This window comes from Salmo salar, chromosome 24, assembly GCF_965601325.2.
Source record: "Salmo salar chromosome 24, fSalSal1, whole genome shotgun sequence".
Taxonomy (NCBI): domain Eukaryota; kingdom Metazoa; phylum Chordata; class Actinopteri; order Salmoniformes; family Salmonidae; genus Salmo; species Salmo salar.
Window position 1 is genome coordinate 9,567,608 of NC_138314.1, and position 16,154 is coordinate 9,583,761.

A 16,154-nucleotide genomic window follows, 5' to 3' on the forward strand; every position below is an offset into this window, starting at 1 on the left:
ATGTAATAAATGTATCACTAGCCATTTTAAACAATGCCACTTTATATCATGTTTACATACCCTACATTACTCATCTCATATGTATATACTGTACTCTATACAATCTACTGCATCTTGCCTATGCTGTTCGGCCATCGCTCATTCATATATTTTTATGTACACATTCTTATTCATTCCTTTACACTTGTGTGTATAAGGTAGTTGTTGTGAAATTGTTAGGTTAGATTACTTGTTAGATATTACTGCATGGTCGGAACTAGAAGCACAAGCATTTCGCTACACTCGCATTAACATCTGCTAACCAGGTGTATGTGACAAATAAAGTTTTGATTTGTCTAAACTCAGCTTGACATTTCAAATTGTAACGAGCACCATGTTGAAACCAAAACTCCCAAGCCGATTGTATCCAATGCAAATTAGACTTATTGTCATGGAACTTTTGGTTCCAACAAAAAGTTAAACTCTTGGTCCCATCATAAAGACAGTGGAAAGAAGGCGAAAAGGAGGGTGAAGTTGTTTTTCAAGTCTGTATAGTGACAATCCTCCCACAGTCTTCCCCTCGGCATCTAGAATTACCCAGAAATGTTCTTCTTTTGTCTATGCTCTTTAATCATGTCACTTTTATGACATGAGTTTGGCTCAGTGCAAACAGTTAAACCCTGACAACAGTTAAACCCTGACATGGGCTGCATCCCAAATAGCACCATATTCCCTATAAAGTGCTACTTTTGACCAGGTCCCATAGGGTAGTATTGGACTTTAGTGAATAGGATTCCCTTTGGGAAGCAGACGTTCTTGTTACTCACAGTAAGAACTATAGGCAGAAACAGAGGGAAACTCAACATGGGCTTACTACTGGTATTACTCCACATGTATCCTTTCTTTTTTGAAACACCCTCTCCGTCGCTCTCTCTCTCTTTGTCTCGCTCTGGTTTCTCTGTCTTTCTCCTCCCCTCCTCCTCCCTACATCTTTCTCTCTGTGTAGTTGTCCAGCGAAGAGACAGAAGAACAGTCTAAACTCAAGGCTCTGCTGAGGTGGAGGAGACTCTCAGACGAACTACAGAACTCTGAGGAGCAGCTGCAGATCCTCAGGTCCATTTCTCATTGGTTAACTGGCCTGTCAGTCTATCTGACTGACTATTCATTTGTGGTTTGTCTGTTATCCGTTCCTTACCATTTGTCTCTCAGCACAATTGTAAATGCAATCCATTGGTTTGTAGCTGTGGAGTCTGTGGCAATGGGTATCATCCAATATACTCAAACATTGACGATAACTTGTGGGTAGAGCTGTAAATGTATGTGTGTACGTGTGCATGTGTAGAAGTGGAGATAACATCACAGTGCATTCCTGAGATTCAGGTGGAGCAGGTGTGGCCATACATAGGGTGTGGGCGTGATTGGTGCAGGGTTTATTGGCACCTGTCAGGACAAGAAACATTTTTTTTTGTTTAACCTTTATTTAACTAGGAAAGTCTGTTAAGAACAAATTCTTATTTACAATGACAGCCTACCGGGGAACAGTGGGTTAACTGCCTTGTTCTGGGGCAGAACGACCGATTTTTACCTTGTCGCCTCTGGGATTTGATCCACCAACCTTTCGGTTACTGGCCCAACGCTCTAACCACTAGGCTACCTGCCGCCCCAAATAAATAAATAAATCAAATAAAAAAACTCAACAATCCTGCTAACAGAATTCACACCACCCATACATTCTGATTGCGTTAGGTGTTTTGTGAAAGCACCCTAGTTCTGACAGCGAAAACTCGTTTGTCGAGTCCGCTGTCTGGAAAGCTACTAGCAACGGATCCCAAACACCCTGTAGAAATCTCAAAGCATGTGAAGAAACAAAAAGAACCCACAAACACTATCTCATGTGCAACACAGTCCATGTTGGCCAAAATATAAAGTAATCCCCTTCGATTAACCCCTTGACAACCCTAGCCTAGCGATGACTGTTTCATAGACTTAGCGAGCCATGTCTCTACGAGTTCTTCTAGTCAAATTACCAGTGTAAATGTGTGGAATTACATTGGGCACAAAGTCAGAAGATCCTAGTCAGTCAGGCTGTTGCGGTGTTGGCTACAGGCCAGTGACAGACTCCCTAGACTTCCTCCCTGTACAAAGCTGATGTGGCTCTATTGCCAGACATGAATTGTGGTGAAATATAATATAAATAACACATAGTTTTGTTGTCAGTGCTCCGAACATTCTAGAAGGCGTGATGAGATGGAACAACCCAAAACAGTACACCCTGTCCAAAGCAGCAGATTACTCATCTGGAGGCTGGTTTTGTTGCTCAAGTTCACTCGGTCACTGCTCAAACCCACATTTGAACACAAACACAGTTTTGCATGCAAGCACGCATTCACTTACACGTTCATTCACTTGCACGCACGCACGCACACACACACACACACTGGTGTTTAAACACTGGCCCTGGAGGGCCCCATAGTTTATCTGCCCCTTTCAGAATAGTTATATTTAGAGACATAAGGCTGAGAGGTGATTATTCCTACTGATTTATCGTGTGGTTGCTAGTGTTTTTATACCTTATCCGGTTTCCACAGTGAAACCTGTGTAATCTGTAGACGTAAGGATATACCCTAAGGAGCTATAAACCTGTGTGTGTGACATAAAGTGCTGTCTACTCTGGTAATAGCCTCTGATTTCCTCTGGCACGCACACACCCACAAAGGCGCACACACACACCCTTGTCTAAAAACAGATTCACCCTCCCACCCATCCATCCAAGGCATTGTAATGGGTGGGAATCCTTTGTCTAACAGGTCTATGATGAATCTGTGTCCACGCTTTCTCTCTCCCCGCACATCTGTTGCTGTTTCTAACACACACGCACACACACACACACACACACACACACACACATACACACATACAGTACGCTTTCTCTCGCTCTCATTCTCACCCTCTCTTTAATGTAATTCAATTCAATTCAGTATACTTAATTGACATGGAAAGTAAACACTTACATTGTCACAGTAAACATGTACCGACAATGGTCAAAGACAGGAAATATACTAGACTGTTTGTAATTCAGCAATAATAATGATAGTGATATTATTATATGTCTCTCGCTCTCAGTGATTTTATATCGCTCACCCCCCCCCCCCCCCCCCCCCCCCCACACACACACACACACACACACACACACACACACACACACACACACACACACACAGACTGCTCTGGGGAGATATGCTCCGGTCTAAAAAGGGTTCAGTCTTATCACCTGTGGACAGAAAGACAGAGAGAAAGGGGATCAGGAGCTGCTTTACATCACATCAGTATTCACAGAGAAATCAACACATCAGAAGACATGAGAGACAGAAGAGAGCTCTGGGTAGAACTGTGGTCTTCTACAGCAGTGGTTCTCAGCTGGTTTTGCCTCAGGACCCAAATTGAACCAGGTTCTCAGTATTCGCATCACAATTTTCTTTTGTTGCCAAAATGCAATCTGGAAAAACGATTTTTAATGCTATATTGATAGCAAATGTACCAATTATATGACCAGGGAACAACAGTCCCACCTTTTTCATGGTCAATAATTAAATTTTGCCCATTTTCTTGATGAAGAATGTTAAGCTCACTAAAATCAACAAAATCCGCTAAATAGCGCTGCTAATAACTTTATATTGAAAATACTGTGATAGTTCAGAGGTGAATTATTACAAAATATATTCTACACACTTTCTACCTGGTTTTAGTCGTAAAAAAAATCTATAAAAGGGCCTCCTGAGTGGCGCAGCAGTCTAAGGCACTGCATCTCAGTGCTAGAGGCGTCACTACAGACCCAGGCTGTGTCACAGCGGTCTAAGGCACTGCATCTCAGTGCTAGAGGCGTCACTACAGACCCAGGCTGTGTCACAGCGGTCTAAGGCACTGCATCTCAGTGCTAGAGGCGTCACTACAGACCCAGGCTGTGTCACAGCGGTCTAAGGCACTGCAACTCAGTGCTAGAGGCGTCACTACAGACCCAGGCTGTGTCACAGCGGTCTAAGGCACTGCATCTCAGTGCTAGAGGCGTCACTACAGACCCAGGCTGTGTCACAGCGGTCTAAGGCACTGCATCTCAGTGCTAGAGGCGTCACTACAGACCCAGGCTGTGTCACAGCGGTCTAAGGCACTGCATCTCAGTGCTAGAGGCGTCACTACAGACCCAGGCTGTGTCACAGCGGTCTAAGGCACTGCATCTCAGTGCTAGAGGCGTCACTACAGACCCAGGCTGTGTCACAGCGGTCTAAGGCACTGCATCTCAGTGCTAGAGGCGTCACTACAGACCCAGGCTGTGTCACAGCGGTCTAAGGCACTGCATCTCAGTGCTAGAGGCGTCACTACAGACCCAGGCTGTGTCACAGCGGTCTAAGGCACTGCATCTCAGTGCTAGAGGCGTCACTACAGACCCAGGCTGTGTCACAGCGGTCTAAGGCACTGCAACTCAGTGCTAGAGGCGTCACTACAGACCCAGGCTGTGTCACAGCGGTCTAAGGCACTGCAACTCAGTGCTAGAGGCGTCACTACAGACCCAGGCTGTGTCACAGCGGTCTAAGGCACTGCAACTCAGTGCTAGAGGCGTCACTACAGACCCAGGCTGTGTCACAGCGGTCTAAGGCACTGCATCTCAGTGCTAGAGGCGTCACTACAGACCCAGGCTGTGTCACAGCGGTCTAAGGCACTGCATCTCAGTGCTAGAGGCGTCACTACAGACCCAGGCTGTGTCACAGCGGTCTAAGGCACTGCAACTCAGTGCTAGAGGCGTCACTACAGACCCAGGCTGTGTCACAGCGGTCTAAGGCACTGCATCTCAGTGCTAGAGGCGTCACTACAGACCCAGGCTGTGTCACAGCGGTCTAAGGCACTGCAACTCAGTGCTAGAGGCGTCACTACAGACCCAGGCTGTGTCACAGCGGTCTAAGGCACTGCAACTCAGTGCTAGAGGCGTCACTACAGACCCAGGCTGTGTCACAGCGGTCTAAGGCACTGCAACTCAGTGCTAGAGGCGTCACTACAGACCCAGGCTGTGTCACAGCGGTCTAAGGCACTGCATCTCAGTGCTAGAGGCGTCACTACAGACCCAGGCTGTGTCACAGCGGTCTAAGGCACTGCATCTCAGTGCTAGAGGCGTCACTACAGACCCAGGCTGTGTCACAGCGGTCTAAGGCACTGCAACTCAGTGCTAGAGGCGTCACTACAGACCCAGGCTGTGTCACAGCGGTCTAAGGCACTGCATCTCAGTGCTAGAGGCGTCACTACAGACCCAGGCTGTGTCACAGCGGTCTAAGGCACTGCATCTCAGTGCTAGAGGCGTCACTACAGACCCAGGCTGTGTCACAGCGGTCTAAGGCACTGCATCTCAGTGCTAGAGGCGTCACTACAGACCCAGGCTGTGTCACAGCGGTCTAAGGCACTGCATCTCAGTGCTAGAGGCGTCACTACAGACCCAGGCTGTGTCACAGCGGTCTAAGGCACTGCATCTCAGTGCTAGAGGCGTCACTACAGACCCAGGCTGTGTCACAGCGGTCTAAGGCACTGCATCTCAGTGCTAGAGGCGTCACTACAGACCCAGGCTGTGTCACAGCGGTCTAAGGCACTGCAACTCAGTGCTAGAGGCGTCACTACAGACCCAGGCTGTGTCACAGCGGTCTAAGGCACTGCAACTCAGTGCTAGAGGCGTCACTACAGACCCAGGCTGTGTCACAGCGGTCTAAGGCACTGCAACTCAGTGCTAGAGGCGTCACTACAGACCCAGGCTGTGTCACAGCGGTCTAAGGCACTGCATCTCAGTGCTAGAGGCGTCACTACAGACCCAGGCTGTGTCACAGCGGTCTAAGGCACTGCATCTCAGTGCTAGAGGCGTCACTACAGACCCAGGCTGTGTCACAGCGGTCTAAGGCACTGCAACTCAGTGCTAGAGGCGTCACTACAGACCCAGGCTGTGTCACAGCGGTCTAAGGCACTGCATCTCAGTGCTAGAGGCGTCACTACAGACCCAGGCTGTGTCACAGCGGTCTAAGGCACTGCATCTCAGTGCTAGAGGCGTCACTACAGACCCAGGCTGTGTCACAGCGGTCTAAGGCACTGCATCTCAGTGCTAGAGGCGTCACTACAGACCCAGGCTGTGTCACAGCGGTCTAAGGCACTGCATCTCAGTGCTAGAGGCGTCACTACAGACCCAGGCTGTGTCACAGCGGTCTAAGGCACTGCAACTCAGTGCTAGAGGCGTCACTACAGACCCAGGCTGTGTCACAGCGGTCTAAGGCACTGCAACTCAGTGCTAGAGGCGTCACTACAGACCCAGGCTGTGTCACAGCGGTCTAAGGCACTGCATCTCAATGCTAGAGGCGTCACTACAGACCCAGGCTGTGTCACAGCAGTCTAAGGCACTGCATCTCAGTGCTAGAGGCGTCACTACAGACCTAGGCTGTGTCACAAGCAGCCGTGATCGGAAGTCCCATAGGGCGGTGCAAAATTGGCCCAGCGTCGTCCAGGTTAGGGCAGGGTTTGGCGGGTCATGTTTCGGAGGATGCGTGACTCGACCTTTGCCACCCGACCCCTTGCAGCGATGAGACAAGATCGACATTGGGGAGAAAAAGGGGGTGATAAATAAACTTCATAAATAAAAAATGAACATGTATTGTTTACAATCGGAACCCATTCAAAACCTCCCGCGACCCAAATTTGGCTCGCTACTCACCGGTTGACAATCAGTATACAGTCATTTCACTGCTACAGTAGTACGCACATTAGCCGACTAAACTCAACTCCACCATTTACGATGGAGTTGAGCGGCGACTAGTGTGGCGGACTGGAGCTCCGGCGTCACATAAAAACGACTGATTTCAGCATACGCACACACGATCTGAACAGCCAATAGGGTGTTATGACTTGTTCTAACCAATCTTTCCTCATTCGACTTTGTTTTACCTGGCCAATAGGGAAGGACTCAGTAGTAACTTACAGTAGTCAGTTATGTCAACCATGTCTACTGCATGTCTGGCTATGAGAAATCTCTCATGGTTAAACCAACCTTTGCTAGTTTTGGTTATCTTTAACAAAGAGATTCTTCCAGGTAGTGCAATCCACATATAACGATGTCATTGTTCGATGTGATTAATATAATTACTGTAATGTTGATGTTATTCAATTAGCGGTTAACTGTGTCCTGAGCAGACCGTAGTCATGTACTGGATCTGAAATCGATTTCTTCAGCTTCTACCATCTCCACAGGGGAAATGTCAAGAGAGGACAGAACTCAGGAGGTTCAAGTGAACACACACACACACACACACACACACACACACACACACACGCGCGCTTATGAAGAGAGACACACACACACACACACACACACACACGTACATACAGAGTGTACTAAGAAGAGGTTTCCGGTGAATTCCAGGAAGCTGATGATTTTCCTCTGTAGTCCACTCTGAGCAGACCAAACACTACTGTCATTTCCTCTCCTCCAATCTCATCCCCTCCCATCACGCTCGCCCTAATGCAGTTTATACTCCATTAGCTGCTGGTGGAAGAAGAGTAAATCGGGTAGCTGACCAGGCCTGTGTAACCGGAAACAATCACAAACAATCGGCCAGATGGCTGAGAGGAGAAACAACCTCAGTAGATCAATTACACAGATACCCAGTGTTGTCATGACGAAAGCTGTGTGTGCGTGTGTTTCACCTCTTTGCAATTTGCAGAGATATACAGTGTGTTGTCATGAGGAATGTGTGTGAGTGCGTTTGTGTGCGAGTGAGTGAGTGTGTGCGTTTCACCCTGTCTGTAGCCGTGCCTCGTGCTCCCTCAGTCAGAGGGAGCTGAAAGAAATGGCCTGTGATGAGGAGTGTATTGATCAGCTAGCCAGGCGCCTGCCCTGCCTGTGTATCGACGGGAGCAGACTGATCCTTCAAGGGTTCAGTATTGGCAGCCCGAGTTAATCTTCTCTAAATCATCAATACATTTGAACTGGAACTATCCTGAGTCAGACAGAGCACGGGAATCACTTTGTTGGTTGTATTGCTTTTGTGTGTGAATTCCCACATGAAAAAATACTATAGTTTATTCTAGAATTAATACTGTAGTATTACTATAGTTAAACTGTAGTGTTTTTGCGGACTGTAGTGGTTTTGCGCACTTTAGTATGCTGTAGTATTTACTATAGTGTTTTTGAATATATTAATGTAGTATACTATAGTATTTAAAGTTTACTATTGTATAAAGAATGTAGTGTTTTTTTGGACAGTAGTATACTATAGTATTTACTGTTGTGTTTTTGCAGACAATACTGTCGTATTTACTATAGTGTTTTTGTTTTATTATCTTTCACCTGGAAGTGCAGGCTTTTTCCTTGAGGAAACCTACTGGAGAAATACTAAAATATATAATTTTCTATAACATGTAGGAGGTATAGAACTGGGATCTGACCGGATATTTCAGAGATTCTGCTCCTTCTATAACCTGTAGGGAATGCAATTTAATGGTCTATACTTGGCATGTATGTTTCTCACTTATGGGTGGCACAAATTTGTATATGGGGGAGGGGAATGGGCAGGATATGCAAATGAAATACTTTAGCGTTACTATAGTTAAAAAAACAGTGTTTTTGTGGACATTGATGAGCATTTACTGAAGTGTTTTTGCAGACTGTAGTATAGGATGTATTATAGTATTCCACAGTAAGGAATACACATGATCAAGGGATACTACAGTGTGTAGTATTGTATTCTACAGTATACTACAGTTTGCTATAGAATTCTATAGTAAGTACTGTACTATAGTACTATAGTAAACTGAAGTATTTTTTCATGTGAGGTGTGTGTGTGTTTCATTGTTTTGTGTGTGTGTGTGTGTGTGTGTGTGTCTTCTGTGTGCGTGGATGTGCATGCGAGCGTGTGTGTGTGTTCTCATGAAGGCAGAGCTCAGTGAGTCATGGGCAGTAAAGTCAAAGCGTAGCGTGGTGAGGTCGTATAAACACTATAGAATGCCATTATAAATCTGGATGTGATTTGTGGCCTGCCTTTAGCACAATGGCAGCCTGTTTAATGTACAGGACCAATGAGAGGGGTTACACGGGTGGATTATTCCTTTTAACTTCCTCATCTATTGGAAAGGGAGCCCACTTTACATTTCAAAACGGTCATACCATGGTAATTTCTATTGAAAGAAATAGGAGCAGGGCAAATAGTACACCACTGACTGCCCTGTCTGGTTGTCTGTCTGACTGTCTGTGTGCAGGCCCAACATGGAGAGTACAGGCCAGGTCAGTGAGTCTGGGTCGTCCTTGGTCAAACATGCCCTCAACCCTGAGAAAACCTTCATGCAAGTCCACTACCTCAAGGTAAGGAGAAAGACCACAGCATACAGTAGGACCAGTGTGACAGTAGCTTATCAAATACTGGAGGTGTCCGTCTCCCATCTCTTTAGGTTTGGATTTGTTTGGTATTTGATTTCCCCTTCCTGCTCTGATGGATACGGTTTGCGTGTGTTTTTTCTCTTCCAGGGCTACTTCCTCCTTAGGTTCCTGGCCAGTAAAGTAGGACAAGAATGCTTCCTCCACTTCTTCAGACTCTTTGTAAAGAAATACCATGGACAACTAATTCTCTCTCAGGTAGGTGCTACTGTGTTATTATAAACCCCAAAGTCCATTTCACATGGAAAACTGTTCTACCACTGAGAGAAATGCTGTTAACCTAAATCTTTTGAGTCAACTCCCTCACACAAGTTGTCAGTGGTTAATCGTTAATGCAGACATGCATTCTGCTGCACCGAAACCATTAAGGGTCTGGTACTGAAAGGGATAAAGCAGTCAGCGTTTGAAACACTCTTTCTCTATGTAAATGTTGATCCGAGAGCCTTACCTGTCAAGAGCTGTTGATCCTGCCAGGACCTTACGGCTGTGAGCGCTCACACCCGGTCATGTGCGTGTTTTTGTGTGTGTGTGTGTGTGTGTGTGTGTGTGTGTGTGTGTGTGTGTGTGTGTGTGTGTGTGTGTGTGTGTGTGTGTGTGTGTGTGTGTGTGTGTGTGTGTGTGTGTGTGTGTGTGTGTGTGTGTGTGTGTGTGTGTGTGTGTGTGTGTGTGTAAGCCACCACACCTGGCCCTTGGTACCTGCAGTAGAGGCCCCGGGGCCTCATTCATTAATGAATGTTTCATAAACACGTTCAGACACAAAGCAGTGACCTAGGTTCACTAGGTCACTATTCTAAGAGCACTAATCATTTTATACATACTATACATACATACATACATACATACATACATACATACATACACTGAACTATATGCAATTAATCATGTTTTGGTTCAGGATTTCTTGCAAATGCTGCTGGAGACCTTTCCTGACATGGAGGGGTAAGTGGATATTAGTAATTCATAAACTGACAATTGTAAACCCAGATCCACTAATGTTTACTGTGAAAAGACGACCGCTTTCTCTCTCTCTGCTATCTCTTTCCTCTCTACTCATCTCACTCCCTCGCTTTCGCTCCTCCTTCATTTATCGTCTCTCTCCTCTCTATTCAGTCTTTCTCTCGTTGCCTCTCCCTCACTACAAATGATCTGTCCCTCCCTTTATCTCACTCTCTTTCTGTCTTCTCCACTCCCTTTCCTTCCCCCTCCTCCCTCCTCTAGCCTCCTCCCTTCTCCCTCCCCCCCTCCTCCCTCCTCTCAGAGCAGTGTCTTCTCCCTGCATGTGCTGTAGCCTGTGTCCAGAGCAGATTGATTAAATTAAAGTGAGAGTTGGAGGGAGAGTTAGGGTCGGTCAATATTTGTGTCTGCTGCTTTTGACTGTAAACACCACGGACTCAAAGAGACTGGAGACAGGCTTAGGAGACTTTAGGAGACGTGTGTGTGTGTGTGTGTGTGTGTGTGTGTGTGTGTGTGTGTGTGTGTGTGTGTGTGTGTGTGTGTGTGTGTGTGTGTGTGAGAATAAATGTGGGCGGTTGGGTTTGTGCCTGAATTTCCCCTTTCTACTACAGATGTGGGATCTTAATTTGAGCCAGTTTGCCACAGCAGGAAACTAATCCTGCAGCAACGAGACATTTGAATTATTATGTGGATTATAATTAATGGCCGTTTTTTTTGTAGGGGTCAAATTAAGATCCTACATCTGTATTTGAAGGTGTTGCCCGAAACATTTTCGACATTACGATAACTATTTTCCCAGGATGATGTTCTATCATTGTGTCTTAGGTAATAACAGTGGTTACATTAACAATAATAATTATGTTCTGCCATTGTGTTCCAGACAAGGCCTAAACCTTGAAGCTATTTATGCAGACTGGCTGGATCGACCAGGAATTCCTAAGGTAAGCTGCATGGTTGGAACGTACTGTATGCCGTTACACTGGCCAGAAAGGGCCTACTATATGGACTGTGGAGCTATTCCCCTTTTTATTATTACAAGACAGAGAGTCGGCAGACAGAAACACCAGGAAGACACCAGTTCAAGCTTAGCAACTATGTATTTTTCATTACAATAAAAACATTGTGGTCATGTGCAATACCAATACAACATTATTGAAAATGTGATGCACAAGGTTTGAAATTGAGAGCACACACACACACACACACACACACACACACCCCCCCCGCCCATGCTTTAGTAGCATGGGAAACATATGTTAACATTGCCAAAGCTAGTGGAATAGATAATAAACAACAAAGATGAAGAGTAAACATTACACTCACAGAAGTTCAAATATTATATTATGTCGTATTATGTCTATATACAGTGTTGTAACGATGTGCAAACAGTTAAAGTACAAAAGGGAAAATAAATAAACATACGACTTGTATTTACAATGGTGTTTGTTCTTCACTGGTTGCTCTTTTCTTGTGGCAACAGGTCACAAATATTGCTGCAGTAATGGCACACTGGTATTTCAGCCAGTAGATATGAGAGTTTATCAAAATTGGGTTTGTTTTTGAATTCTTTGTGGATCTGTGTAATCTGAGGGAAATATGTGTCTCTAATATGGTCATACATTTGGCTGGAGGTTAGGAAGTGCAGCTCATTGGCGGGAGGCTAGGAAGTGCAGCTCATTGGTAGGAGGTTAGGAAGTGCAGCTCTGTTTCCACCTCATTTTGTGGGCAGTGTGCACATAACCTGTCTTCTCTTGAGAGCCAGGTTTCTCAATAGCAAGGCTATGCTCACTGAATGTACATAGTCAAAGCTTTCCTTAAGTTTGGGTCAGTCACAGTGGTCGGGTATTCTCTCTGTTTTGGGCCAAATAGCATTCTAGTTTGCTCGGTTTTTTTGTTAATTCTTTCCAATGTGTAAAGTCATTATCATTTTTTTTTTCTCATGATTTGGTTGGGTCTAATTATGTTTCTGTCCTGGGGCTCTCTCTCTCTCTCGCTTGCTCTCTCTCTCTCTTTTTCTCTCTCCCTCTTTCTCGCTCCCCCTTTCACTGTCTTTCTCTCTCTTCCTCTCTTTCTCTCTCTATTTACTTCTGGTGTTCATGTAAAGTATGTTGCCGTATCAGCAGTCACATGACTCATTTCTCTTGCAATAACATTGGCGGATATGAATGGTGCTATGTTTCCCTCTTCGTTAGGAGGTCCTAGTGCACAGATACCATTTCAATCTTGAAAACTCTCAGCTGTCTGCTAGCCACAGCCCTCCTACTCCCACGACTACCTCACAATCAATCAGCGACCAGTCCTACTGTAATCACTATGGGAACTGATCTTAATTACCTTTGTGGTGTTCCGCTGTCTGGCAACCTTCACCTCCTGGAATATTCACTGGGATGATGTCATCATCCCCTACCTCGGAATGAGTGACGGTTTGATGTGTCAGTAACAGTGGCGGCACTTGGATCAATCAGACCCTTTTAGATACAGTCCTTTTTTCATTCCTTGTCTTGATCCATTATTCGAAGGTTAATAATACATTGAACTTGAACATGGCTGGAAATAGAAAATGTCAGGAAGCTGTTTAGAGGCCTAATAATAAACAATGACATCCACACACATCCCAGAAAGGCCAAATGGAATGGGAACTGAACAGCTTTCTATTTTAGACTGCTGTTAGTATGAGTAAGCAGGCAGTTTGGGGATGATGAATCTAGGGTGGGTCATGACACTTCAAATCAAATTTCAATAAGGGTCCTCCAGTCGCCAGAGCATTGAAAGGACTGTTCTTATCCGATGCATTGTGTTTATATTTCCCCTGTTTAGGGTTGCAGAATTGCAGCAACTTTCCAAAAATTCACGTTTCCCAGACATCCTAGTTGGAATATTCCTGGAATCAGGAGAAAATAAACAGGAAGTCCTTAAATCCTCTGAAAAGGATTTCTGGACATTTTGCAACCCTACCCCTATGATCAGATGTGAAAGCTGTTAGCAGTGTGTGACGGGAAAGGGAACTGGCCTCATCCAATGTTAAGTATTGTGTTTTCCGTCAGCGCCAGCTGGGAGTCAAATACCTGTCTGCTAACTCAAATCAAATGCCACCAAATGTGATTATGTATGGCAAAAAAAATTGTGGGTGGCAAGTCATAGCACCTTAATAAATGGCTACTTTTTCATTACTCTGGCTAGTTCAGATTTTCAGGAACACATCAATTCTACCTGATTTATGCACAGCAGCCATTTTGTACCATAAGGCGTACTACACAGCACTTAAATGTCTAGTATGTATGTGTGTGTGTGTTTGCGCTTGTAGCGTGCATCTCTACAACTTCAAAGAGTGTGTTTCTTTGAGCACTTGGAGTCCTTTTACAAGTGGGGCCTATAATGCGATGAAGGGGTCGAGGGCCAATTCCTTTCCCTGTGTAACTCAGTTCCTTTCCCGGGGGGGGGGTGTGTGTGTGTGTGTGTGTGTGTGTGTGTGTGTGTGTGTGTGTGTGTGTGTGTGTGTGTGTGTGTGTGTGTGTGTGTGTGTGTGTGTGTGTGTGTGTGTGTGTGTGTGTGTGTGTGTGTGTGTGTGTGTGTGTGTGTGTGTGTGTGTGTGCGTGCGTGCGTGTGTGTGTGTGTGCAAAAGCCTTGCTATGCAGGGAATAGCAGTAGTGATTTAGGCAGTTAAACTGCTATGTCTGGTATCCTTCAACACAATGGCACTTTACTGCCTCAACGTTCACTACATTCTACACTATTCTATTCAATTCAAATGGGCTTTATTGGCGTTGGAAACATATTGACATTGCCAAAGCAAGTAAAAAAAAAACTAAACAACAACGACAAAAAACAATTCAATTAATTCAACAAAACAAACATTAAATACACAAAAAGTTTCAAGAGAAACAATGTTTAAAATATTAGATTATTAGCGGTTCAAAATGTTGCGGAGTGCCTGGATACAGCCCTTAGCAAAGGTATATTGGCCATATATCACAAACCCCCACGGTGCCTTATTGCTATTATAAACTGGATGGTTCGAGCCCCGAATGCTGATGGCCAATATACCATTGCTAAGGGCTGTATCCAGGCACTCCGCGTTGCGTCGTGGATAAAGAACAACCCTTAGGCGTGGTATATTGGCCATATACCCCACCTCCTCGGGCCATATTGCTTAATTATATACTGGGTGGTTCGAGCCCTGAATGCTGATTGGCTGACAGACCTGGTAAATTAGACAAAACATTTTAATTATGTTGGTAACCAGTTTATAATAGCAATAAAGCACCTCGGGGGTTTGTGATATATGGCCAATATACCACGGCTGTCTGTCACTCTATCTGACTCTCTCCGTTTCTCTCTCCTCTCCCCCCCAGTGTTCTTCACTGGTTGCCCTTTTCTTGTGGCAACATGTTAGAAATCTTGCTGCTTTGTTGGCACATTGTGGTATTTCACCCAATAGATAGAGTTTATAAAAATTTGATTCGTTTTTTAAATTCTTTGTGGGTCTGTGTAATCTGAGCGAAATATGTGTCTCTAATATGGTCATACATTTGGTAGGAGGTTAGGAAGTGCAGCTCAGTTTCCACCTCATTTTGTGGGCAGTGTGCACAAAGCCTGACTTCTCTTGAGAGCCAGGTCTGCCTACGGCGGCCTCTCTCAATAGCAAGGCTCTGCTCACTGAGTCTGTACATAGTCAAAGCTTTCCTTAATTTTGGGTCAGTTACAGCGGTCAGGTATTCTGTGGGGTCTGGTCCCAGGACCAGCTTGCTTAGGGGACTCTTCTCCAGGTTCATCTCTCTGTAGGTGATGGCTTTGTTATGGAAGGTTTGGGAATTGCTTTTTAGGTGGTTGTAGAATTTAACAGCTTTTTTCTGGATTTTGATCATTAGCGGGTATCAGCCTAAATCTGCTCTGCATGCATTATTTGGTGTTTTACGTTGTACACAGAGGATATTTTTTGCAGAATTCTGTATGCAGTCTCAATTTGGTGTTTGTCCAATTTTGTGAATTCTTGGTTGGTGAGCGGGACCCAGACCTCACAACCCTAAAGGGCAATGGGTTCTATAACTGATTCAAGTATTTTTAGCCAGATCCTAATTGTTATGTCAAATTTTATGTTCCTTTTGATGGCGTAGAAGGCTCTTCTTGCCTTGTCTCTCAGATCGTTCACAGCTTTGTGGAAGTTACCTGTGGCGCTGATGTTTAGGCCGAGGTATGTATCATTTTTTTGTTGTGTGCTCTAGGGCAACGGTGTCTAGATGGAATTTGTATTTATGGTCCTGGCAACTGGACCTTTTTGGAACAACATTTTTTTGACTTACTGAGATTTACTGTCAGGGCCCAGGTCTGACAGAATCTGTGGAGAAGATCTAGGTGCTGCTGTAGGCCCTCCTTGGTTGGGGACAGAAGCACCAGATCATCAGAAAATAGTAGACATTAGCCTTCAGATTCTAGTAGGGTGAGGCCGGGTGCTGCAGACTGTTCTAGTGCCCTCGCCAATTTGTTGATATATATGTTGAAGAGGGTGGGGCTCAAACTGCATCCCTGTCTCACCCCATGGCCCTGTGGAAAGAAAAGTGATTTTATTTTGCCAATTTTAACTGCACACAATTTTAACAGTTTGTGTACATTTATTTTATAATGTTGTATGTTTTTCCCTCAACACCGCTTTCTATCAATTTGCTTTCCATGCCAAATTGAGTCAAAAGCTTTTTTGAAATCAACAAAGCATGAGAAGACTTTGCCTTTGTTTTGGTTTCTTTGTTTGTAAATTAGGGTGTGCAGGGTGAATACG

The 16,154-nt window shown here is 45.0% G+C and overlaps 1 protein-coding gene across 5 annotated transcripts in view; it reads left to right on the forward strand.

The window, feature by feature from the left end:
• aopep (aminopeptidase O (putative)) overlaps positions 1-16,154 on the forward strand; it is a 115,603-nt gene that overhangs the window by 55,323 nt on the left and 44,126 nt on the right. For all 5 annotated transcript variants that reach the window (XR_001323913.3, XM_082968474.1, XM_014171051.3 and 2 more), the window contains exons 7-11: positions 986-1,092; positions 9,253-9,355; positions 9,518-9,625; positions 10,323-10,366; positions 11,262-11,322. Coding sequence is in view for 4 of the 5 variants with exons in the window: in XM_082968474.1 (XP_082824600.1) it covers positions 986-1,092; positions 9,253-9,355; positions 9,518-9,625; positions 10,323-10,366; positions 11,262-11,322 (423 nt within the window). In the remaining variant the exon portion in view is untranslated. The remainder of the gene's footprint in view (positions 1-985; positions 1,093-9,252; positions 9,356-9,517; positions 9,626-10,322; positions 10,367-11,261; positions 11,323-16,154) is intronic.